General features: G+C 44.1%; 1 protein-coding gene across 7 annotated transcripts in view; it reads right to left on the bottom strand.

The window, feature by feature from the left end:
* The window catches only part of LOC101794161 (voltage-dependent N-type calcium channel subunit alpha-1B), a 297,197-nt gene that overhangs the window by 66,003 nt on the left and 203,744 nt on the right, over window positions 1-27,450 (bottom strand). For 4 of the 7 annotated variants that reach the window (XM_072025248.1, XM_072025249.1, XM_072025250.1 and 1 more), the window contains 4 exons: window positions 23,115-23,221; window positions 6,452-7,273; window positions 4,995-5,209; window positions 2,962-3,082 (listed from right to left, as the gene is read on the bottom strand). In XM_072025248.1, coding sequence (XP_071881349.1) covers window positions 2,962-3,082; window positions 4,995-5,209; window positions 6,452-7,273; window positions 23,115-23,221 — 1,265 coding nt within the window. Of the gene's footprint in view, window positions 1-2,961; window positions 3,083-4,994; window positions 5,210-6,451; window positions 7,274-15,876; window positions 15,940-23,114; window positions 23,222-27,450 lie in introns of all 7 variants that reach the window. The other 3 variants (XM_072025247.1, XM_072025253.1, XM_072025252.1) reach the window with 1 other exon arrangement.

Genomic DNA, 27,450 nt, shown 5'->3' with positions numbered 1-27,450 from the left:
TCCACAAAGCAACGACATGTGTCTGTCACAAGACATTGAGAGCTTTGAGTATTCGGACTCAGTTCTACAAATTATACTTACATGCCCCTTAAACCTATTCACTCTGAGCTCACAGGCAGAAGTCCTGTGAGTTCAGAACTAGTTTTGAAATCCTTACAGTATCAAATAGTCCCTTTGAAACTGATATATGCTATGTACTTTGAGACTCTTAGCAGAAACTGGCTTTGTATCTATGACTATTATTTCTAGTAAGCTCTCTTCCCAAGTACCTCTGACTGCACTTTATTCTAAGCCATTCTTTATAAGCTGGACAAATACTTTACTGTAGTATATTTGATTACTTTAACCTAATATTTTGCTTCACAAATTGTATTCAACAAAAGTGACAAATGCTTCATTTTCTAAGCAATGCAAAACTATTCATAAATTTCAGCTAATAGCTCTCTATCTGAACACAGTTCACAAATATTTCACTGCAAACACGGAGATATTTGCATTGTCAGATGAAAAAAGGACTTAGGTTCTGCCCCAGAATCAAATTATATGTGTAACTAACCAACAACCTTGTTATCTGAGAATGTAATTCAGTTACTATATTGCATTTTCTCTAGCCAAATACCTGAACAGTTGGATTAAATTTCAATTTTCACATCTACTTATATATTCTTTTTCTCTGGATTACTAATGGATGCAGAATGAAAAAGAGCTACAAATACCAAGGAAACAGATTTGGTATGAAACAACATGAAGAAAAGCGCTTTTGTTGTTGCCTTAGTTTTGGTTATCCACCTGACTGTAGAGGTTTATCATCTATGTGCTCTGTGAATCCCTAGAAATGAAAAGCAACATTTTCGACAGCGTTTGTAACTGTAAATCATGCATCAAACTCAATTCAGCGAAGAAATAACAAGTGCCTATTTTGAGATCTTCATCATTTGTAACAAGCAATGAGAAGCGGAAGCATTAGTAAACTGCCAGTGGTGCTTGAGAAATCGTATTAATTCTTGTGTGTTTTAAGAGGGTGGGTGGCACTTTGAAAGGAATACATTTTGTTAATGTTTCCCACAGCTGTTTTTGCCCATTAGCAGCACCCGGGTCGTGCATCCTCAGTGGAGTTTGGAGAGGAGATATTTAGAAATAGATGTGGTGAAAAACTTAGCAACAAGGTTTCATGAGAAAGCAGAAAGACCTCTCTCGAGAAGCTAGCACCAGCACCTGAGGGGATACAGCTGGGTCTGCACCTTGCCCAGAAAAAGAGAAACAAAATTTTGACATCCTTAGAGTTTGGACTTTCTGTTATTATTTCCCTTTGGCCCTGTGTTATAATACCCCTCCTCCAGTCAACTTTTTTTTTCAATGGCCATTTACTATTTACATTTACATTGTGTGGAGGTGCTGGAGAAACAGGCAAGAAAATTCAACTACCACCAAATCCTGATGATGAGGCTCAGGACAAGATGCAAAAAGACAAGCACGTGTACAAAATGACAAAGCCTCGCTGGGCTTGGGGCCACCTAGCTTCCTGTTGTCAGTGCTCCCTACAGCAACCTTTTTGCAAGTAACACTCATTTTTAGCTGTCATGTCACAACAAAAAGACTTGAGTTACCAAACAATGGGGAAATACTGTTTCGTTATGCAACCAGATGTGGCCCAAGCTCCATAATTCAAGACTGCTGCAGAAAGTTTAATTTTCTATTACACCGTGGGTCGGTTCATTTCCTTTGGAGATTAGATTAGCAGCAGTTTGGGGTCACTCTCCCTCATATAACATCTGGCATTAACAGAGAGCCTCCAGCTTCCCTTGCTGACAAACTCTGCCTGCCCACACACTCGTAGCTGGAGCATCCTGAAGCACATAGGGCTGTAGCCTGAATTACGTTGTAGGCACTTGCGTTTAAAGAAGGGATTCATTCAGCCTGCTGTGCAGGGGTGCCAGACCACAGCCCCCACCCCACCACAGATGCATTTCTGATGTCAAAGATGAGTGCACTGAGCAGCCCCAGTTTTACTCCGCTGACTGCACAGGCAGCCAGGACATCACAGCCCCCAGCAGGAGATGGCAGGGAGCCAGCCTCAATTCCCTTGAGTCCAGGTGCCAAAGGAAGGACCTGAGTCCACCTCAGGAACCTGAGTGAGCAGAGGACAGCCTCAGAGAACATCTAGGACCAGCAACACATCTATCTTGGCCAGAGAGAAATGATCATGTCTGCTCCTAGCAGATATCTGGGCTGGCAGAAGTTTCAGACACCCTCTGCTGCCCTAAGTTACTGCTTTAAGTGACTCACAGGCCTTTATGCTACAATTATTATAGCCCCTGCTGCACTCGTCTAGTCCTGTAGCCCTTCAAAGCAACACATTCTCTATTTACAGGCTTTGAGTACAAAGCTCCCCATGAGGCAGAGATGCCTGAAGCAGAAGAAATGCTGTAATCCCAACATATCCCACAAGCCGTACTTTCAGCCTTAGCAAATGAAAAATATTCACGCATTTCCAGAAGTTCAAAGTTAGCAGTGATGCCAGGGTGCTAAGACAGAAAGCGCATGAATTTCAGCTGAGGATCCTGCAAGGATTTGCTGCCATCAAAACCACCCCATAGCCTGCTGCTCCAGGTAACCTCTTCTCCCAGTGGTGCCCCATGTCCCCCCCTTTGGCAGGCACATTTCCTTCAGTGATCTGTAACTGAACACAGAATTGCCCACCTGACCATCAGCAGGGCAGTTAGGAAGGGACTGCCTAAACCATCTCTTCCCTCTACTGGCAATTTATTACCCTAGAAAAGCTGAGCTGAACAGCAGCATCTGGTCTGCAGCCTACATAAGCTTTTATTTTTTATAAGCTTTTTTATCTTTCCGAAGTGTTTGATAGGCAGAGATGAAGATCAAGCTAATGATATTTGTCTGAATACCCATGCCTGAAGTGCACGTAATCGATGAGCAGCATTATAGAGTCAAAGGACTTACGGGTTTGTAGGACTTAGGATGAACATGGAACTGTAAGGCAAGATTGGTTTAGGCCCGTTTTTTGTCAAGTCATCAACGTCCTTCTTCTCCTCTGTTTTACTTTCAAACTCAACGTTGTTCACTGAAATGCGAATTCAAGGAAACAGAAACAAAAGAGTTAAAAATGCATCTCCACTCTTCACAGAGCAGGCTGCCTGCAACAGCTGGATATGCAAACAATGCAGCTGGGATAGAAAACAGCCTTTGAATATGTTGATTAAATGTGATGAACAATCATTTGATTATTATCACTGCTACTTACTACAGTATGATATACACTGCAATTATACTCCTTAACCGCTGCACTGATGAGCAATATATCAGAAATGGCCAGGAAATGAAGATGCCCAGTGGAGACAAAGAAACCTTGCATTTATTTGTACAAGATCTGCCAACTGGGGATGGAATTCCATCCCAAATATCATAAACCACTGGGGAGAGAAGATCGGCTAGGGATCCTTGGAAAGAAAAAAAGACAGTAAATCTAACCAACCCCATAATTCTGAATCTTTTCCTATGGACCAGCAGCAGAATTGGTTTGGAAACATGTAAAAAAGCAAATTCATAGATGAGCTTTAATAATTCTCAGACTAAGACTGCTGAACCTTCCAGCATTAGGAGCAGAGGCTTGGAAAGGACTTCTTGGACCACCCAGCTCCATGCCTGCATAGTGTACCCCAGTTTTGGCAGAGCTCCCCATGTACAAAAAGTGTCAAGCTCCATCTCACAACAGATTTTTAACTTACAGGATCCCATTTCAGAAGATTGTTCTGAATCTCAGTCCCAGAAGGTTAGAAATACATCCTATAATTTCCATTATAAGTTTACTTGCAGTGGGTTTATAAGTTAATTTACTTAAGATAATGCTCAATATATGAACTAGAAGACATTTTATGCTGCAAATTCTTTTCTTAGACAGATAGATACACTTGTCTATTAATTCACAGGACCTAGCATCCCAAACCCCCACCCACTTATAATCTGTTGGATGAAGGTTTTTTATTACTTTTTATTTTGTTTTGCAACAAAATGACATTTCATTGCGTGTGAGTGACATGTTCAATAATTCCTTACTGTATCTCAAGCCAGATACACAGGAAATGGCCAGGAAAGAGAGAGTCTGATAAATTGTGATTGATGGGAACTCAGCGCTGCAACTGAGTAAAATTACCATCTAAGAAGAAAAGAAAAAAGAAAAAAGACAGGCAAGTCTTGTGTAACTGACAATGCTGTGGAAAATCACGTAGAGAAACCATTAGCTCTTGGCTGTGCCCCTTGAAAGAAGAGTTCTGACAGCCCACAACCTAAGGTGGACCTCCTGAATTTCACACTGTGCCTCTCCTTAAGAGGAGAGATTTTAAAATTATGCAGCCTGCGAGCACCCAAAGCAGCAGGGTCACACAAGAGGCATTGTGAAGCTTGTACAGCCATGAAGGACCTGCTGTTCTGTGGTCAGGCCACACAATAAACCAAGAAGACCAAATTCAGTCTGTGGGCTCTAACACAACACGATTGCCTCCCTTGTCCCTTGCCTGAGACCAGCCAGGTCCCTGGGGCACCAGAAGAACCCCAGCAGAGCACTGGTGCACTAGAAGCTTGCAGCATGGCAGCAGAGGAACACAGAGGAGCCAATCCTGTGCTCACAGCAAGGTCTGCTGGAAGAAGTTGCTTATTTTGCTGCACAGCTCTCAGTTACTGCACTTTGTGGTCCTTCTTGCTCTTTATTCTCTCTGATCTCCAGCTGACCCGTGAGGGTCACGCATAACATGGGTGTGCTCTGGGTGAACCATCCGCAGGAAACCTTGAGATGTTCTCCAGAGCCACCAGGCGACCCTTCTGCATGACCCATAGAGCCTGTTTTAACACCAAGATCTCCCATCCTACCACAAGGATGCTGGTGGCCAGTACAGACCATCGCCCACTGTGCACAGGTAGCACCTTGGACAAATAGCTCTTCTCTGGCAATTTCAGAGCAAGTGGACAAAGGCACTCACTTGGTATGACAGTGGTTTCTCCCGGCGGGGCAGTGATGGTCACGGGGATGTTCACAGTGGTGGTTTTGTCCAGAGGTGGCTGAATCATGCGCGTCACGTTCTTCTGGTTGTCGGCATCTTCTGGCTGCTCGGGCACTTTCTGCAGGTAGGTGCTGGGAAGGGTGTGCACGGGGACGCTCACGCTTCCGCTAGCCTCGATCTCACACTGGTTCTCCCTAAGGCAGAAAAGCAAATTTGAATAAATACGGCCTGACAAAGGCTCAGAGAACATATGCTGCAGCTCTTGGTAGGTTTTGCTCGACTGTTTTCTACATGGAAGTGCTTTGCAGAAAACTCACACACTGTAGGAAAACTTACTGAAAGCACAGTATGTGACTTTTACCTCCGAGAGCTTCTGAACCAACACCCAAACACAACATTAAGAGGAACTGTGTCACTGAAAGTAACTTTATTCTATTTAATGAGACTTGGGACGGAGGTTCCTGGGTACGGACCACATGGCACTTGCATATAGCAGTGTCATTAGCTCTCCAGCGTCAGCTGCTTTCTGAATGAAGTCTGACATTCTGCTGCTTAAATGTTCTCCCGAGGCCTTATTTAAATTTGGTGACTCTCTTTTCCAATCCTGAACCACTTTGTAATGTTGTTGCAAATGGCTTCTGCAGCTATTCCTCTGCAGCAGCAGCGATATTTCAGTGAGGAGGAAAGTGAGCTTGGGCACATGATCAAACTAAACAGTATGCAAAGTGTTTTGATATCCATCTGAAAGGAAGATAATATAGACAGGAAAATGATTATCTCAACGCCACTCACAGCTCTACATGGTGACATGAACTCTATTCTAAGGAATCCCAGTGAAATTTCTTCTCCATCAGATTAATAAAGCTGAAAAGGCAATCTATCCTCCTTTATTAACTACGCTAAATGCTTCACCAGTACGAGTTTTCTCACTTGACTTACGTAAGAATTAAGCAGACTGGGATACATCATTGTTCTTAATGGAAGAAGCCGCTTCCCTCACGGCCAAGTGCTGTAACAACTGGTGATGCAGCCCAAAGGCTCAGCATTAGAAAAGAGAAAACCTAAAAGACTCTAGGACAGACTGGATTCCATATAAAAGTATGTCACTCAGAAACACCAGGTTCCTTCAGAGGCTGTGAAATTCTCCGCCTTGTGCAGACTACTTGTCCCAGTGTGTCTGTTGGTTTTGAGATCAAGGATAATTTCCTGCCTTAACCCTGAGCCACTCTGTGGGCCAACATGGATCAGAATCATCCTTGGGAGCCTCTTTTGTTACTGATTTAAGCAAAATGAAACTGCAGGTTACAGCAGTAACCAGCATAAGTTCAAGAACAGCAGGGAATGCCGCAGGGAGGGGAATAACCTGATTTCTGAAAGGCATTTGGGTTCTCACAGCCTCCGAGCTGCCACAGGGACGTGTCTGACTGCTCACTTACTTGGGCTGATGATTCCGGTGCTCCTTCTCTCCAGCCTCCCCCTCCTTCTCCCCATTCTCCTTCTCCACCGAATCGTACGTCGACAGCGCCCTGTTCCTGAACCTGTGCCGTCTGTGAGGCTCTTCTCCGTTCTCGCCCTTGGAACAGGGCTCTCCTTCCCGGTTCCCAGACCTCGACCCTCCCCGGTGTCGGGAACGCCGCTCGCCCCGGGCCCCGTTGATCGTCCCGTTGCCTTCCTTGCCCTGCCTTTCAGCAGAGTGCCGGTGAGTCCGATGCCTACGGTGCTCCTTCTCAGCACCTTCCTCCACCGACCCTCGGCGGTGGTGCCTCTTTCCCCCTTCCTGGCCCCTGGTGCGGTCACTTTTCCCTTCCTTGCTGCACCCTTCCACCTCCTTGCTGCGGCTCCTGTGCTGCCGGTGCCTCTCCTCCTTACTGTTGGTGCCGGACTCCCCGTTCTCCTCCTTGGTCACATCGCACTTCTCTTGCTCTCCCAGTTTGTCCTTATCCCGATGCCGGTGATGCTTTCGTGGAGCTTCTGCTCCATCGGCAGAGCTGCCCTTGCTCTGCTCCACCTCCTGCACGTCCCCAGGGCTCAGCTTGCTGATGTTGTTCCTCCCTTCGCCCCTCGGCTCCACCACCAGCGGCCGGTCCAAATGCGTCTTCATGTCGGGACGGATGTGGAGGGTGGTGGCGTAACGCACCCGCTCCTCAGGATCCAGCTCGTTGTACAGCGCCTCGCAGCTGGCTCGGAAATTGTGCATCCGGATCTGGCTGGTCCTCTGCTCCCACACTGACTTGGATTTGGAGGAGTTCTGCTGCTTGCTACGGAGGGGAGGAAGAGGGAAAGTGAGTATCAAACTTTGCACCAGTTCCCTAGAAATCAACCACCCCCAAAAAAAAATAATTAAAAAAAAAAGAAAGGAAATTTTCAGCTGAGACAGGGTGTTATAGAGGGTAGAGCCAGAGAAGTTATAGGAATGGAGAGAGAATGGCTGGCGGAGAATATGAGCAGGGAAAGCCAGCAGGATCATCCGTGTTAGTTTGCCCCCACACGCTTTAGGCACTATGAAACGGGCCCTCAGGAAAGGATCGTCTTGCTTTCTAAAAGGCAATGATCCCCCTTGAACACCTCAGGCATAGTTTGGAGGGTTAAAGTCAGTACTCACAGAGACTGTATCGCACAACCAGAGCTTTTAAATAGCCTGCAGGGCTTCCCCAAAAAATCACAGCACCTTTCTGTCCACCTGGAAACGTCTGGATGAGCAAATTAGTGTCCAACAAGTGACAGGAGGAGCAAGGGGAGATGAAACCTGCCCCTGAGGGCCCTACCACCAGCCCCTGCAGCGAGAGGTGCCCCTCTGCAGGCAGGACAGCCCCTGACAGAGCAGGGGACACTGCTCCAAACCCAGGGCATCCAGCCCAAGCATCACAGGAGTCTGGAAAAGTTCAAGAAAGGAAGGAAAACTGTTCTGCATACCAGGGACTGGGGATCACACATAGATGCAGACAATGCAAGCACCTGGAGAGACTTATTGCTTTTCTTCTGTTACCTACTACAGTGAGAACACCCCCATTGTCAATGCCTTCATGCTTTGATTTTTTTGGCACAGCACCCGGTTTCTGACCACCACACGTGAATGTGTCACGTACCCAGCCACTGCAGGAGGAGAAGCCTTTTCTCCTTTCCTCCTAAACATTGTAAATCAAATATCTGCAAATTCTGCTTTCCCATAAAATCAAAGTAAACCCCCTGGCTTCCATGGGGGGGGGGGAGTTCTGGATTTAGCCTGGTTGAAGTTGGCACCTTTTTTTCTTCCTTAATGAAATTACTTCTAACAAAAGAGAGGAAAATCATTTTCCTTCCACCGAGCTGCTCAGACATCTCCATTTGCTGCGCATTAGCCTGACCTCTGCAGCCAGAGGGGCTGCACAGGGCTCACGAATCTCCTCTGCTCCACACACGCCCCACAAGGCTGTGGAGACAGGGAGGCAGACGCAAGCTTCCTTACGTACTTTGTGGGCTCCCCTGACAATAGCAGAAGGCAGCCTTTGCGTGCGTGCGTGCTGATTCAGAGTGTCAGGGTCTGTCGCCGTGCTCGGACCCCGGGGAGGCAGCATTCAGATGGGCTCACGGAGCACAGCGGGAGCTGTCGGAAAGGCTTTGCATCTCAGATGCTTTGCTGTTTTTTTTTTTTTTTCCTTTTTTTTTTCTTCTTCACTGAGGGTGCTGTTCCCCGGTTCTGCTAAAAGAGGTAAAAACCTACTTAAATGTTCACTGAAAATGGGATGAGGGCATCCAGGAATTGTGAATGAATCTGGTTTAACCCAGAAAGAAGAGAGAGCACAGCTTAGCACTGAAACTACAAATCTAAGCCCCCTGTTCTCAGGGGGTACATCCTGGATCAATTCTCCATCAGCCCCATTTACATCACAGCAGAAGAATGGGTGACAAAAATCACAACCCTCAATGCAAACAATATCATAAGGTGCTGGGGACACAGCACCCCACTCACCCAACTCCCCACATCATACAGAGGGAGGCTGCTCACAGGGGAGAGCACCCCCGGGCTGTCCCCAGCAACAGGAGATGAACAGCTGGCAGTAACCCGGTATTTTTGGTGGGATTCAGTCCTGTGAAAGGTCCAACCACTATCAACCGTCAGCAGATTTACTTGATTTTAAAAGGAATTAATGGGTAAAATGCGAAGTCTCCTCTAGCTGCCCCAACCTGCTGTCCCATGCAAGGATTTCCCACGGGAAGAGGTGCTCTGCAGTCACAGCTCTGCACCATCAGCCGAGATCAGAGATGGAGCTGCCTGGTGTGGGTGCCCCAGGATATCCCACATGTTCTCCAAAGTGGATGGGCGCCTTGCTCTGCTCCAGATCTAGCAGCGCCTGACAAATCTGGGCTATGAAAACCTACAAAAGTCTCCTCTTTAACACAGAAGCCCAGGAAAAAAGGCAGCTTGGCTCTGAGCATGTGCACGTCCAAGCTCCCCGAGCATGGGCTGGGTGTTGCCACCAACCAAATTTGTTCTTTGGGGACATTTCTCACTTGAAAATGAGAGAACCTGGGGGTGAAGACAGGCTTCTGTTTTGCACCTTGAACATCCAGAGCGAGCTGCCAACACCGCAGTGATAACTAGGAACAACAAATTAAGTTAGAGTTGGGAAACTGCCTTTGTGCTGGCTGAGACCCTCAATTTCTTCCCAAATCAAGAGCACAATCTCCTGCTCCATGTGCAGGCACCAGGCTGGGGTGGGATGCAAAGCTCCCAGCCTCCCTGCACAGACTCAAAGCAAAGCCAGGGTCATCAGGCAGCTGTCCTGGACACTGCCCTTCCACCACTGCCTGCACTGAGCCCGGTCTCTGAAATCAGGCTGGACATGGTGAGAGAGGAGGTGCTCAGGACGGGGACTTGTGACCTTCCCTGCCACGAGTGGTGATGGGACTTCTGGACAAAGCCTATAAAATCCCTCCAAAATGCACACACATCTGCAGCTTCAGAGATTTTCTGGCTTGTACTAAATTTTAGTTCTGAAAACCAGATGCTCACAGGAGATTTCAGAGCCTCTCTCTCAAGGGTTGGGTCATTTACCTACAAGTGCAGGAATGGTTTGCTCTGACACAAGATTTATCACTTCAGGGTAACTTTTTCATTGTGTTTCCTTTACCCTAAGAACACAAATCAGCCTTAAAAGCAAAGCTCTGTCTGGGGTGCTAAAGCTTCCATGGTACTTGGCTCACGGCTAGCTGACAGGTGAAGTTGCTGCTGGGTGCACACATCACTGAGAACCTGGAGCAACCGAGCAATGCACATGTTAACTAAGCCTATTTTGGTAAAACCACCGCCTTAAAATATACAGACATTTCAGATTTCTCAGCACATCTGGAAGTGAGACACATCCTTAACACTGACACAAGTAATGGAGGTGATTGCCAAAGGACTACGACACGCAGCCACCCACTGGCTTTGGTCACTAACAAGACAGAGAGCAGGAGGCTCAGAAGTAAGGACTGCATCCCGTCTTCTTGCTATATGAAAACTCCTTCTCCCACTCAAATTAAAACAAAAAAAAAAAAAAAGGAAAATGTATAAAGTGCAGTAAAATATCAATCAATCGGGAAAACGTGAGGCGTGCCTGTGAGCTCATTATTGCATTCATATGAGTCGAGAACATCAGGAGCAAGTGACAGCACGCATAAAGGCTGCTGTAGGAAATGGATGTAAAGGAGTGGAGCAGGCGGGGCCCTCTGGGGACCGTGTTCAGGGCTTTTCAGAGAGAAAGCGGCAGCAGCTGGAGGGAACGTGTCGCCTGCTTGTCCAATTACATTTATCTGACTCTTGCTTTCTACAAGTTCCCACAGCAACTGAATGTGGACACGTGTGACAGCTTCTTCTCTCCTGTTGCTCTGCTGTACATCTCCTCAGAGGAGAGCTTTTTAACTTATTTATGGCACAACAGGAACGTCACCTTACAACAAAACCTGGTTACAACCGCCTGCCTGTGAGGATATGGTGCCTATCACACAGCGCAAAGAACCGCAGAAGAGATGGAAACACAGAACTGGGGCAAAAAGCTTTCCGCTGCTTCCTCCAGAGTTTGGTTCAGTAAATGATTAAATGCTGCATGAGCTGGGCCAGACACAAGCCACCTACGGTACAAAGCATGATGTGCCACAGCATGGCGTGACTTGTCTGTAAAATATCCAAAAAAAAAAAAAAAAAAAAGACTCTGTGATAACAAATATTTCTTTCCACAAAAGACAACTATTTATGATTCCATCTCCTTATCCTAAATCCTGCTGTTTGCTTCTTAAAATTCTTCTGAATTCATTAAGAAAATGGCATTGATCATCTCTGATTTACCGGCACTGTGCAAAGCTTAATGTTAATCCACTTTCTTTACAACTTTTTTCATCCCTATTTTCTGCGTACAGAATATTTCAAACTGTATAAAGGGGTGCTGACAATGCACTCAGTTTTCAGGTCCTCTGGGCTTGTAATGTTGTAGTAGATACTTCTGCTAATATGCTTCTCTGAGAAGCTCCATTGTTTCTGTTTGGATTAAGCAGCCAGCAGTAAAATCCTGGGGCTAGAAAGAAAACCATGAAGTTCTTGTAGAATGAAATAGAATTCATATTAATGAATCAGTGACTAATATTGGCACAAATAAAAAATGCAGCCAGTAACTGTGTAGATCACTAAAGAAAGCAAAGCATATTTTTAAACATACTCTAATCTTAGGGTATTCCTTAATGATTAAAGATTTTGTTATCGTAACCTTTTAAAAACACAGCTTTAGTTAATGGCACTTTGCTTCCCAGACCCACTGGTTTAATCAGCTACATGAATGCAACATTTAAAATTTTGCTTTAGTAAATAATGAACGAAAACTGGCTATGAATGTACTAATTTTATGTTTAAAATACCTACACATATTAGATTGTGGCTATGAAAGAATACATTCTGATTACAGATGAAAGGATTTTTTTTGTTAAAATATAGTTTAAAAAAATGTGATATAAAAACCCTTGCAGCTAAAAATTGTATTTTCTGTCCATAAATTTAGAGAATTTTCACCATGTTTCAATTTTCCACTTGGAAAATACAAATGAAGCATTTCAATCTGGGGTGGGCACATGTGAAGGAGAAGGTTTTCTCTCTGGTTTGATAAAACAATTTCCTTTCAGATGAAGTCACTGCTAGCATTTCAATTTGCTTTGCCCATGACCCTGGGAGTTGCTGCTTGGATGCTTTAGCATCTTTTCTTCTTTATGAGCCATATTTCCTGCCTGGGCTCTCTTGAGAAACGCACTGTGCTCTCCCACTGAGCTGATGGGGCAGTGTGCATCACAGAAACACCATTACCAAGGATGAACGTGGAAAACACTGTCCAGTCCCTCCCTGTATTACTCTTGAATTAGATTTCTCTTTGTATGTATTAGATTTTCTGATATTTCAGTTTCTCAGAAAGAAACTATCTTCTTTCATAATGTTTCTTCTTAAGTTCTTCGGCTAGAAAAACTAAATTTTGAATATGACCTAGATTTAATATAATACTGGCCACATATCACACCCTCATATTCAGAAACTTGCTGGTGAAACTTAAAATGCCTTTCAAACTCTTATAGATATAATTTCCTAATCAAGAAACTTCACTAAATTCAACATTTTGATACATATATATTTTTTATTTTATTATTTTTTAATATTATCACCCTCAGACAGAATTTCTCCTTCCTTTACCAGAATAGAGGCAGAAAGTTTCCAAAATGCATCTGAACAAAAGTTTGGAAAGCTCTGCTGTTTCATTACCACTCCCATGGGGTGTCCATGGCCATGATTTCCTCCGAGCAGTAGAAATTATCTGCTGCCGCTTAGTATTTGACAGCTGCTGTGTCGCCTGTTTTCATACAGCTCTGCAGTGATGCAGAGTTCATCCAAGCTTCCCGGTGTTAACGTAGCAAAAGTTTTGCTGCTTTCAGCTTAATGTTTTCCTAAGGACAGAAGGATTTCACTCAACCATAGATCACCACCTGCATGGTGCTTCCTATCACTCTAACATGATGTTTTATATATGAATATATGCATAAATAGAATATATACGCATATATTTATACATATAACCTGGAATTAGCATCAGAAAGTGACTCACCTTATGTTTTTTGTTTGGTTGGTTTTTGTTAAGAAACTAGCTTGGGCATTTTTCTTTTAGGTTCTTACCTATTTTTCTAATGAAATTTCTAAATTATCAGAGAAATAACATGGAAAAACAAACAAAGAAGAAACCAAACCCCCAAACCTCTATCTCGGAAGGGTTTTAAATAATCTTGGTTCTTTCAAAAGGCTGGATTTGCATATCCTGGTTCTCACTGATGTTAACGACACCACGACTTCTATGTCATTTGAGCTATGTAGAGGAGAAAAGGAACAGGAATTTTTTGCACCTTTTAAAGGCTTTTTTAAAATGACTAGACTACTGTTCAGCTTTCATCTGTTCACAAAAATTAGACCACTGTTCAATATAATTACAGCAATAGCACTCACAGTGGGCAGAAAAGAGTGGTATAAAGGCATCTTGGACTGATGCTGGCTTTCACCGGGGACAGGGAGACCACAGAACCTGCAGGTACCTGAGAGAAGTGGTTCCACTTTATTTATTTGAATTTAAAATGAAAAATACACTTCTAACCATGACATTTATACTGAGTGTAAGAGACCTTGAGATGCCTTTATCCTTCAGGGGGCTCTCGATGCTCTGTGATGGCTGGTACTTTTACATGTGGCACACTCTTACGGGGCCCAGTCATTTAATCAAAGTTAGGGTGTTTGCTGCAAAAATGTGAGGGAAATGCTGGGGATACCCACAGAAAAGAAAACACACACTCATCTGTCAAAACAATCCTGTTTTGCATAGGAAATTATAAATTATTGCCCAGACACTGCATACATGTAGAAATGTTAAATACAATGCAAATTATATTTGCCTCTACATGACTGAAGAGAGGTAAAGTGGTTTCACACATAGAGAAATGTGGTTTAAGCTGCGGTGATTTTGTCAGTTTGGCTAGCACAGAAAAGTGCAGGCAAAATGAAAGCCTCTGTAAGCAGCATATATTGAAAAACCACCCTAACGCAAGCCCAAATATACATTTTTTTTTCAGTAAAAATTCATTCTCTTCAGAGAATGGATGTGAGTCATAAGAGCCAGAGATGCCTCTTTCTATTCTGCACTGCCTCTATTGCTGGTGGGGAGTTAGCAACAGACCTCAACGGCAAACACAGCTGAACACAGGCAAATCCTCCTGCTAAGTGGATTTTAGTTCCCGCAGTTTGATTTTATCTTTTTTAATGGAAGCTCCGGAAGTTTGGAAAAGGAGCCAAACCCTTTGTTCTTTCTGATTTTATTCTTAACTGTGCAAATGTGGCCTCAGATGGGTTTGGTGCAACTTCTGCTGGCATGCATTTAAGTGCCGAGAGGTGAGGCACTGGGCAGCATCTCTCCAGCATCACCACCTTTAACCATGCACTCCATTGCCCTCCTTCCCCTTTACCCTGACAAGTGCAAGGCAGGATGAGACCCCCAAAGGGCAGCCAACTGCTCCCTGCACCTTTGTGCCTGCCCAGAGTCCCAGCAGCCAGGCAATGCATTGGACGAAATGAGCCAAAAGCTTCCCTAGTGTCGTCTGCTCCCCAGTTTTGTGCTGTCCCAGTCCTGGGAGATCTCAGATGGGTGCATTTGCCCCACCAGAGCCCTTAGCACAGGCACCTGCTTTTGCCGGACGCAAAAGTGGTCAGAGAAACTAAATCCACACACTGTAGTAACCCAAGTGTCCATCAGTGGACCACCAAAACACCCAGGGCCGCAGGGAACAAGGAAGATGTTAGGAAGCCGGTGGAAAACTTCCTTTGCTTCACCATGCCTTTGGTACGCTGAATCCTGCCATGGTGCACATAAGGACAAACCCACGAGCATTCGAATTGCACTTACTTGTCTCTCCAAAAGCATTAAAGAAGAAATACAACGTCAGATGGTAACAGTATAACTCAAAGCAACGACGCTAAGATGGGTGGATGACAAGCTGGTGACAAGTTTTGTTGTATTAGTCGGCGGGGAATGATGGTTATTTTCTACAAACCTGCATCGGTGTCAAAGCGCACCCTTGATTCACAGCAAAGCCAGCAAGATTTGGTTGTTAGGAGGTGCGTGAAGTGAATGGAAGATCTACCACTGTGTTTGCTCAACCACGGGTACATAGGAGCTTGCTGAGTGCCTCATTTTTGCCATATCTGTCACATTAAGCACCAGCTCAGGAAGGTTAGAGAGCACAGGTGTAACTCATGCTCTAAGTTTCCCAAGGATATTTATGCAGTTTTCCAATTTGGTCTCACTTGGGCCCTAATTCCAGAAGTTTCTCCTCCAGCTTTCATTTAAGGAGAACACTCATGGTGGGCACCCATTCTCCTATTGAACCCTAAGCGCAAACACTGGTGGAACATCAAAGCCATCAGCCCAGTGCATAATAAACACAGAGGACAAAAATACAAGTGAGAACAAGACGAACCATCAAATGAGGGCAGAGGGGAGAAGAGGGAAGATAATTAAGGAAGGAACAAAGGTGAATAATTAAGGGGATGGGAGGAAAACAAAGGGAGGAGGAAGGAAAAATCACAGTCAATGTACAAAACACTACAGAGTTGCTCACGATCAAATCACAAGCATTATATGGCAATGTTGCACACCTTCCAGTCCTTCCACTGTATGTTGGTCTGGAGGCTTTCCACAATGATGGGAATGATTTTTGGAAAAAACAAGGGGGCAGTGAAGGCATCAGGAGAGGGGGAAATAGGGAGGTTTATAAATATAGATATATATATGATAAATCCATTTACTGAATATCGTAACAGAGAGCAACTCACGGTGAATTTACGCTGGAGACTGACGAGCTGCGAGATACAGTACCTCGAGTTTGCTTTACAAAACTGCACATGCAAAAACAAAACAAACAAAGAAAACAAAAAGTGAGAAAAAAAAAAAAAAGAGAAGAGAAACTATAAGAGACATCGGGAGGAGACTCATACAGGCTGTGTCCTATCGAATGCAGACTGCAGCGTGCATCTTGGTAGGAGACCAGGCAAGCTTCAGAAAGTGTGGAAGCCACAGACACACCACCTTCTAGTCGACAGGGAAACAACCAAAGAATCAAAATGGAACCAAAAGGGAAAAAAATTAAAAGGTAAACCAAAAGCCACACGATGATATTAGGACTTTATGCCTCCATATGCTATACTCACAAAATCAAAGTCCTCCGCAGAAGTCATCTTTAGGACCTCGGGGTAGAGGTCTTTGTAGAAACAGATGGTGATTGCTTTTACAGCTGTGCTGCAAATCATTACTTCCAAGTGGGAGCGGGATGCAAGACTGCTATTTCCCCCTCCGGCACCATGAGATGAGAGGAGGAAGCCTGAGAGCAGCGAAGAGCAGAGGCCGGAGGGAGGACCCTGGGCCATGCCTGGAGAACCAAAATCCAGCTGAGCCCCAGCAGCTGGTGCCAGGCTGCTTCAGCTCGGTCCTTGCGCCACGTGGGCTCTCCAGGGGCACCTACCTCTCTCCTCTGGCACAGGGATGTGTCTGAGCTCAAACCATCCGAATATGGCTCACCACGTCTAAAAACCTATGTCTGCTGCAGCTTAGGCAAAGGATTACATGTTATTTAAAGGACCTTGTTTCAACTCACGTGTAATTTTGTAGATTCTCCTCCATTCAGTGTGCGTTTGTATAAATGTCATTACATATGGGGGGTTCTGAATATGGAAATAGCCAAATTACACAGAAAACAAAAAGTGTATTCTTCCTCTGGCAGGGAATCTACACAAAACCAGGATTCTAAATATCTTGATAGATCTTGGCTTGAGGCACTAACGTTTCACAGTTGTAAACAATAATTTTTATAAATCTACATCATCTGAAGAACCCTCTCCGATGACAGAAAACAAAATCCCTTCACCTCCTGAATTTGCCTTTTCAGTTGCAGCAGTTTTTCCTGCTTCCCTGAGAGCTTCAATCTGTTAACAATCAGTGCTATCAAGCCAGAAGGTCCAATTAAAATCTAATGTTCTTTGGATATCATATGAGTAGAATTTTAAATACACATTTCCTAAAAATTACCAGAATCTCCTGAACAGAAATGTTGGCCCATGTGAAGTATATAACACAACCACCCAAAGGCCAAGAAAACTGCAACAAATATAAGTAGCATTATGAAAAGCGTTTATAAAAGTTTCACTTGGAGCAAAGAATCGGCTGTGCAGCCAGGTAAGGCACTCTGCCCCAAATTCCCTATTTCTACATTTGCACCTTCAAAGGGGGGTTGCATGCTCTGCCAGTTTGCCAGGGAATTTGTTCCCAGGTTGTTCAGGCTTGGGACTCCTTTACTTCTTGGCTGGATGACAAAGTCCCAGGATGGCAACTGAACCCTGCAGAGAGCAAGCCCCTGCCTGCACAAATGCCTGAAGCACAGGTAAAGGATTTCTTGGGCAAAACAGGTGGAAAACTCATGATGGAGGAGAATGTACCGGGCTGCCTTAATTTACCTGGGGGTCAGCACTGATATTGCGTAGTACCTGTGGAAATGTTGCTTTTAATTGCTAAAAAGATGCTCTCAATATCCCTTGGCAGAAGACTTGAATGAATTTTTGCATTTATCCCTGCCTCATTTGGTGCAGTGCAGGATGGAGGCCACGCTGTGGTCCTGCCAAACATCCTTGTAACTTGGCCAGGCAATGTTATGCAAGTCCTGCAGCACTCCAGGTTCACTTCTTTGCTCTTGTTCCTGGAGCTGTTTTTTTTTCTGAAACTGTGACCGACTACATTTTCACTGGAACTGCAGAGAGGAAAGCTGGGAAGCCAAGACAGCCTCCTTTTCTGAATCAAAACGACAGAAGTACTTGAGCTTTGCTCCGTGCTACTTACCATCCAAGAGGGACACAGAACAAGAGAGCGTCTTTCTGTGTAGCTGTTTGAGTCACCGTTACACCAACAGCAAGGGCAAAAAGGTAAGCTAACGGGAAGAACCACAGTACCTCACACATCAACACACATCAGGGGGGAGAAGAAAGGGAAGAAGTCACAAGCCAGCAAGAGAAAAAGAACACCTCTGCTAGTCTACGCACCATCGAGCACGGGACGTTTCATGGGCTGGGTGTTCAGGCATACTTCTTGCTGGGTTCTGTTGGGTACCGGCAGCCCAACAGGGATTTTGAAACAGAGCACAGTATTCCCAAGACAAAAGGAAAACATGGAGTCTCTGAGATGGAAAATGTCCTAAAGAAACAAAGCAACCCCCCCTCCCTTCATCCCCAGACCTGTACAAAAGGGACAGACACCTCGGAGAAGTCACTGAAATGATGTGCCACCTCTCTTTGCTCTCAGCAGTTTTCTAAGAAGAAGTCAACTCGCTCGTGTTACCAGGCAGCATCTACCTGTAGGCACACAATTAAGATGCCAACTGCTTGGAACAACCACGTGAGGGACCAGCAGAAACCAGTCACAGCCTGGAGAGAGGAAGAGGTCTTTCGGGGTTGGAACACTGTGCTGAGAAGCATGTCAAGCTTTGGAAAATGGTAGTGGTCAGTCCCATAGACAGTGTTTAGCTCTGGTGCCCAAGTTTCATGAAGTGCCTCTGCTACTTCCTACTAAGTTTCATCCATCACATCCGGGAAATTTTTCTCCCATACAGAACTCAGCCCCTATACCTAATGCTTGAATTGTTTCCTTGGGTCTGGCTACCACTATAACACATTGCCATGAAGAATTAAAAACAAACCTAAGTAAATAAATGCTAGAAGTTCCACTCAGCATGACTGGGATGTGACTACTTAACAGGTTCCTACAAATTTAGCATTTGCATGCTGTTGTGATTGCTTTTTTAAGACTCTTCCCAAGAAAACGTGAAGGCAGGCCACTGGAAAATACACAGGAATAAACAAATTCAGAGGCTGTTTTAGCGACCAGCTCAGAATCCCTGGAGCAGTCATGGGGAGGACGTGTGCTTTGGTGCTCATTGACTCTCCGACTGGTCTGCTGGCCCGCGCGGAGCACCCATGCCGTGTGTGTGCAGCGCAGCCCCTTTTGTACGGGACATTGGTGCAGCTCTGGCCGGAATAGAAAAGGCAGAGGAGGTATCCAAATCCAGGGAGTTCAGGCTTTGGGTTGGCGAAAAGGCAAGTTCATCTATACGATGTAAAACTATTTGCACTGGGGTCTTCGTGCTGGCCATAGAAATAAGCCCGGCAGCTCTCCCTTCCACTGGCACCTCTCCAGTGGGGACCTTGAGGTGCTTTGCACATTCAGCACCTCAGTTGTTGCCCCATTTCCCCCCCTGCTCCGTTCTCACCGCCAAGGAAGCTGCACCAATGGCTTGCTCTAAAGACCCGTCGGTCAGTACAGCGGCTCAGTTCGAGAGGCTGAGTGGTTTCGATGTTGTACAAAACAGAGGGTCTTAAAGACAATGCTGGGCAAACTGGACAAACCCAGAAACTCACCTCCAGAAACAACAAAGCAAGGAAAATGCTAAACAGAAAACAAAAATCACAAAAATAAGAATGAAACAATGGGCTAAAATTAAAATGCAGTAACTTATGTTAAACAAATACTCTGTTTTAAACCAAACATTGCAACAATGACAAAAACAATGTACCATCCTAGTTTTTTCATCCTGAAAATCCACAAAACAAAAAAGCCCATTCGGGATAGAGTTCACCAGGTGAAGAAAAAAAAAAAGGTCAGAAAAATCCATTCCTGCAATTCCCTTTGGTGGAGCCAGAAGCAAGTCATCGAAATCCTGGGAGAGCAAAGAAGTAGGAGCAATAAAACAAGTGCACGTAGAATATTGTAATAAAGCACCTTGAGTCAGCTGCAAGATAGATACCTGGATGCTACTGTAATAATGAATAGATTATTAAGCAGATCCCCATGACACAGCAGCACTTCACTATCTATCAACCATCAAACACACATAGAGGTAAAGGGACCGTCTCAGACCCTCCAAGCAAGCTGACAGACTGAATCAGCAACCAGGTTCATAAGCCTATGAAATTATATTTTGTAACCGATGCAATAAATTGAACATTTCCCAGAGCTGAACTGTTGAGAGGCTCGAATGGCAGAGGAGAGCAGATGAATCAGTGCAGATAAACTGCAGGGTCACGAGAACGCAAACGGGGGGTGCACGCTGGTTTTGCACAGGAAAAATGCCAGGGGTGGAGAAGCAGATACAAGGCTACAGAGCATGCAATGGCCTGCAAGGAGGCGTAGAGGAAGATGTACTCTCACAGTCCTTGATATGGGACTGACAAAGGAAAGAAGCAAAACAGCAAGCACAGCACCTCACCAGTGAAACAGCAGAATGACCACTAGGGCTTTTCACCAGCCTGAGCTTGTCACCACTGTGGGAGGTGGACAAGCACGCCAGGAACGTGAATATCACGCCTGAGGAAATGCAAGTCATGGTGCCCTCTGCTTCAACACCTGAGAGACCTGGTTTTATTGATGAGGCAGAGAAAATGTTGATGTTCTCAGAACACTAACCCATGCTATAGATGCCTGTTGCTATAGAAAATCCCTTTCCTATGTTTTGAAAATAAAATTGAGTCAGAAATCCAACCCAATATTCCTTAGGACAAACTGATGGGGGAGACCCACAGACAGGATTGCAGCAGAACCTTGGTAGCTCAGTCCCATTTTTTTCCCTACTCCTGCTCACCAGCTCTGCAGGCATTTGCTTTTGGCAGTGTTATTTCCATAAGCCAAGAATCCTGTTTCCAGGACCTTTTCATTCTCAACAGTGCTGAGCCACTTGCTGTACCTCACACATATGCCCTGGTGGGATCCCATCAGCATGTTCATGCCACATCACATCAGAGCTTGATCCAACACGTCTTGCCATCAACATGGCATCTGCTCCACTGTCTGCACCACTCTGTAGCTTAAGACCATAAGAAATGAAGTGAAGGGGTACATCTGGATGTCAATCATGGGTCCCTACCGTCAGCCCTACTGTGCTACATAACGGTATCTCAGGGATCAGTGCTGTAAACCCTAAATCTGTAGCTGCTAAGCCCCTTTTGGAGCTCTCACTATGGGTGAATTTCTATACTAAATGTGACTTTGGCATGCACTCATTAAACATCTTTTGGATCATCAGCTAACAATCCATCCATTCATCTATTAATCTCTTGCAAAATACCTCACTTCTCCCTTGCCTTCTCCTGTAGGTCATTACTCATTTGGTCATCACCCTATTAACCTTATACATTTTAATATATTTTTTTTTTTTCTAAAATAAAATAAAATAAAGTCCTGCACATGTTGCGATGGCTATGTAAGCACCTCGCTGGCACTACAGCAGAGGGGACTGGAAGCCAGGTGCCGGTGGTACATCGATGGCCTCCCATGCAGCATGCCTGATGTTTGGTTAGTAGATGTGGAAGCAACTTGTTGCACTTCTAAAAGTGTTCCCTTGTAAGCCTGATTACCTGCCTGCAGACATGGCAGGTAGGTTCTGGGTAGATACAATTTGAGGCAAAAGAAGCAGAAATCTACAATTTTGTACTTACTTTCAATTTTGGTCACAAAATTGGCCCTGCGACATTGAAAACCAGGTGAAAGCCTGGTGAAGAATCACGGAATAAAGGTTATGTAACGTAACTAACAATGTGGTATGAAATCTTAGCTCTGTTAAAGCACTTTGGTTTCTAAGAAATTCTCACGTGCACCATGCTTTTGATTAAAAAGAGAAGAAATAGAAGACAAATAGAAGAAAATAAGTGTTATCATCTTGTGTTATAAAATAGCAGTTCCAGGAAATTCAACAAAAAAAACAAGAGCCAGTATCCTCATATGACTTTCCGTCAAGACTGGACATCATTGTAAGAAAAGGATTATATTTAAAGCCAACAAATAGACATGGCATAAATAGGAGATGATTATAGCAGTAATTGCAAAATAAAATGGTAAGAAGAATAAAATAGTCAAATTAACAATATTCTTTCCCTTCGTATATAATGAGCTGGCTCCATTTGGCCTATTGTCTGGGCTGAAGTGGATTAAACTTCCCCTAAAAAGGTCTCATGGGGATCTTTCTTCATTCCAGATCCTTCGGAAAAAAACTGCACAGGAAAATCATTTTTCTGTGCATCAGCTTCCCTAGACCTAGGCGGTCTCCCCTGCAAAAAGGCATTAGAAAATAACAGCAACATTCAGCAAAACACAGGACCAAATTTTTAATGTTGCTTGTCCTGATGCCAATTCCAGAAGAGTTAAATGAACCCCTAACAAAAAAACAGTAAATCCACCCAAGGCAGGCACATCTCAAACACAGGGCCATGCAGGCAGGATTCTGCTCTGACCTCAGTGACATCTGGACAAATATTTCCACCTACAAATGAAAGTTTTGCTTCAGTTTAGATCAGTGTATGTGAAAAAGTGGGTCCCAAAGGAATATTTTCTAAGGATTCTTCCAAAACAGTATCACAGAATCTGTGCATACATCTACACCCATGTACTAAGAAAAACCTGCATTTGAAAATACAAATGTATATTTCTAGCTATGAACCAGTGACTGTTCATGTATGTGACTTTATTCATTCCTGCAGTCTTTCAGGCAACAAAGAGAGAATATTCAAGCTCTTTTTTTTTTTCTTCTTTTTTTCCTTTCCTTTCTGATATTTTTGAGGATGCGTTTGCTCTTGAATCCTCTAAACAGAAATCATTAAACAGTATTTAATATAAAATATGCACACATACCTCTCAGAATTACAAATCCAAAGTGAAATGTTAACACTTCACCTGGTGAAATCTATCCTAGGACAGCTTAAAAAAAAAGAACCAACTTCCTAGAATATGGTTATTTACAGCAAGGCAAAAGATGAAACATTACAAAGGAAAAAAAAAACAAACTAACTAAAAGAAGTACTTCGATCCATGGTTAAGTGATCAGTGCTGAAGTATTCAGTCAACCTACAGCCCTGTCAACAACAGAGATGGCATAAAAAGGCTCACAGAGTACTATGGGATGGCTCCAGTTGAACAGACATATAGTGACACTGAAGAACAGAAACCACACGATTAAGGTCCCAAATAATAAAATAACGCTTACGCGGCTATGGAAATGTTAGCTGCCGACATGGGGCTGACTTCTGCTACTTCCTTGGCCTTTTGCAGGGCGAGCTTTTGGTTGGTGGCTTCCTCCATCTCCTCCTCATCCTGGTGCAGAAAATCAAGACAAATCAGAGCATGCATCACTTAATGACAATAACCACAGCTCCCCGAGACATGGGTGTTGTGTGACCATCACCGCTGTGCTGTGAGGACAGCAGATATTCATTAAAATAAGGCAGAATTTCATAATTCCTTGAAAGGACCTCTGGGTATGGTTTTGCTGTCAGCAAAGAGGTAAGAAACACAAGGTCTGCTCAAGTGCTTGGCGCATTTTTTGCTGGGAACACATCTCCCTCATGAAGCTGTCTTACCTCTTTTGGGTCTCTTCTTATCCCTCAGTGGTCTGGCATAGCAGGGAGAGACCTGAGCAGAGGTGTGACATTTCTGGGGTAAAGGCAGTCCCCTTTATTTCAGACTTGCACATGTGAAAACACTCAAAAGCCTACGTCCTACTGAAGTTCATGAGACAGACTCCTAAAGCCTTCGTGACTTCTTGCCAAGGTGTCTTGTCTGAAACAATAATCCCAATAAACACCAAAGGATCTGACTGGCTCTGCTCACACTAGTTTTATCCCAAATATTTCCACTGATTTGAGTTGAATCACTGTGAACGTACAGGGTGAAAACAGAAAGGAGAAGACGTTGAAGCATAGCTGGTAGAGTCAAGTGCAGATCAGAAAGCTGGTCACGTTCATGCTTTCTGCATACCCCTCAGATCTCATATTTGGACTTTTATTGGTATTGCAAGTTCCCTTAGAGTCGAACTGTGATTTAATTTCTCCTATGTGGTGTAATTACTAGAGAAATAACACTTAAAATCAGAGTGTAACTGTAGTTTCTTTAGCAATTGGATGAGGACAAAAGACAAAACAGGATCCCACTCAATTCCAATAGTCATATGGGTTAAACTTCCCTGGAGTTTTTCTAGCCAGTCAAGCTAGATAGTAAAATCGGGGCAGGAGAAACACCAACACTGAGGGCAATGTCAGGACCATCGTTCAGGGTGCTGAACCACATGCCAAGACAAGAGCAGGCATGGGCTCCTCTATCAAATGACCTGGGTCTACATCTGCTCCTCAGAGGTAACACTGTGAAACAGTTACATTTAAAAGAGATGTCTTACTGTCCGCATTCACTAGCTTCAGAAAAGGAAAGCACAGAGATTTACCCATACTGAATGCCATACGCATGATTCCTTGCTCTGACTTTGGTGTTATTTGCTTAAACTGAACTCATTTTGAAACTGTTTTCTTCTTCTCTTTAAAGGGGAAAGATAAATTATAGGAAATTTATATAAAAAAAATCTGTTATCATTAAGATTTCATATTTTTAAAAATTTCCCCTTTCCAAACATTAGCAAATCTATTAAAAAAAAAAAAAAACAACACACCACAAAACCAACAACAAACAAACAAACAACAACAAAAACTTAGTGTAGCAAATAAAGAATGAGGCCACAAAAAAGCCTTGCTGAACCATTATACAAAGTCAGCAGTCAATATTTCTCAACAGGCAATTTCCAGTAAATTTATCAGCGGTTGGGATGCTACTGTAAATCTAGGGTATCTGAGGACATAAATCTTTCAAGAAATACATTCCCAATAAGGCATCTTTGGGGGGTTTTCTTTTCACTCAGCAGGTATCTTCAAGCTGTTCCTTCTCTTGAGGACTCGCCAGGGCTTTTAATTTTTCTTTCTGTGCACCTCAAGCACCGGTTGCAGATTTGAGCAGCTTTTTTAAAGTTCTAGCTTCTACTCCATTCTCCCCAGTGCATCCGAAATGCAATGAGAATATTCATTGTCATAAACGCAGCCATCCCTAACTCAGAACAAGCATGCTCTTTAGCAGATGACTGCTTAATAATGTTTCTGCAGCTCCTTCCACCCAGAGATTTGCGATCCCTCTACAAATACTAATTAATTCTCTGCCTGGTACGTGCCCTGTGATGTCTCATGGGGGCAGAGGCTCATCCTGCTCTGCTTGAAGCTGGCAGGGGTGATGGTGCGCAACTGAGGCAAGTCTCTGAGCTGTGACGGTGACTTCAGTGCCACCTCTGGGAGCTCCATCATCACCATCATGGATAAAGGCACTGCCTATAAGGACAACTCCCTCTTACGTTTCCTTTCCATTTTCTAGAGCTCTGAATCTTCACTGAAACCACAGTTTATCACATGGCAAAGCCTGTCTTCAGTGCTAACCGTAATTATATGCATAGTTAACACTTACTGTTCTTCATTAAACTCCCCCAATTAAAGACCTCTCCATTGGGATGGAGGAGAAGTCCCCGTGGCTGCTATTCCTCTGATTTCTGAGGAATTCTGGGCTAATTTTACATAAAATTCACACATCCCTCCTACTACATGCTTTTATATGGCTTTCTTGGAGATCGCTGGCAGGGTGCAGAGATCAGAGAACACGCCTGGAGCTGGAAGATGTTTAGGAAAGCCAAAGGCTGCCCTGCTCACCCACCCGCGGCAGCTCTCCGTGCCAGCTGAGCCAGAATGAAGAGGAGCATGCTATGTTACCGAAGGGGAGATATTGGAAGCAAATCTGGGGGCAATTTCAGATTCTACTCTGAATAAGCAGAAGAAAGATCTGCCAGTAGATGGAAATAAAGAGAGAAGGTGACCCAAAAGATTCACGATAGGTTTGAGAAATGTCTAGAAACAACACGGGGAGAGTTCAAGCAAGGGAAAGTCAGAGCCAGCACGGAAGGAGGAAGAGAAGACCTGGGGATGGAGGGGCAGAGGATGGAGAAGTTTCTTTATATAGTCAAAGCAAAGAAGGTGGTTATTATTTTTTCCCCTTAAATGAGTCATTCCAAAGTACTGGTGAGTTTTGTAACAGCCATCAGATGATCAAGCTGAAGTTAAATATAGCCACAGATCCGATGCTCCCTGGTACAGGTCACAGGGCCCAGCTAAGGCTACCAAGTAAATGTTCAAATGCCACGATAAATGAAGTCCAAATATGCATCCAGAACTGGAACTGTTGGTCAAAATGTTTCAGTCCTGAAGGTTAGCTGGGAAGCTTTCTATCCTTCCAAAATAGAGGCAGTTGCAAACCACTTATGGCTTTCCCACACTACATGCAGCACGGATCTTGATTAGTTTTACAGTGTAAATGTCAGGAAAGTCTCCTGAGATCAACTGACTCCTGAGTAACTTAATTATACCTTCAGGCCATTTTTGGTTTTGCATGATCATATTTACTTTGCCATAAATCCCTCATTCTCCAGGTATGCTATACAATTGAATTATTTTTATCTTTTTCTTCTTTGGAAATCCCCACAGAATTTTGGGGATCATAAATAAAATTAAAGAAAAAAAAAGTTTCTCAAGAAGCTTTATGATTTTGCAGTGTTGCTGAATCCATTAATATTTAATTATATTTTGTAAACATCAACAAAGTTAGGTTACTAGCTGTTCCAGTCAGCTGCTGAAATATTCAGAAGGCAGCACTAAAAAGATTAAGAAAGGAATAGGATGAGCTTTGTTATCCAAGAACTGTGCAGGACCTGATCCTCTCTCAGTACATGCCAGGGATGCCCATAAGTCTCCTGAAGGTGCTAGGAAGATGCATGCCTCTGGGCCAAGCCCTGAGCTGCATTATAACAGAGCAAGGAGGCAGAAGAAGGTCTCACAGACATAGGAATATTTGTTATCCATGCTTCTTGCATGGCCTGCACTGGGCATCAGCTCTCAGGAAACAAGGCTCTAGCTAAAGCTAGGAGCTGAAGCCAGTAACATGGCAGAAAGGAGAGCTGGTAAAGACAAGCTCAGCCACAAGAGACATGGATTTCAGCTGGGAAGAGCTGACTGCTTCCATCCTCAGCAGCTGGAGTGGGATAGGGAATGCCTCTGGGTGTCCCTGGACTGCAGTGCTACATCCCATACCCACGCACTACTGCTCCTTTCTGTGGGACTAAAAAGAGAAAGTATCCCTGAGAGCTGCTGCATAAACACACAGACAGTGATCCTCTTACCCAACAGGGAGCATACAAGCTGAAGTTTGTAAAACATAACTGCTAAGGTGGATGCGGTGCTTTTGGAGCCAGCAAGTGTTTGACTTATGGCCATGGGACCAGCACAGCAATGGGGTGTGCGTATCCGCATCCACTTGGTGAGAGCAAGCAAAAAATGTGCAAAGAAAATCTAATGCTGCCTCATAAACATGACTGAGTGTGCCACAATGAGAAATCAAAAGTGTGCAATAATATGAACACAAACTGCAGTATTTGGACTCCTTCCTACACAATACAGAGGCTATACATT

This window comes from Anas platyrhynchos, chromosome 18 (genome assembly GCF_047663525.1).
Source record: "Anas platyrhynchos isolate ZD024472 breed Pekin duck chromosome 18, IASCAAS_PekinDuck_T2T, whole genome shotgun sequence".
NCBI classification, from domain to species: Eukaryota; Metazoa; Chordata; class Aves; order Anseriformes; family Anatidae; genus Anas; species Anas platyrhynchos.
This window is presented reverse-complemented; position numbering and strand designations above follow the sequence as displayed.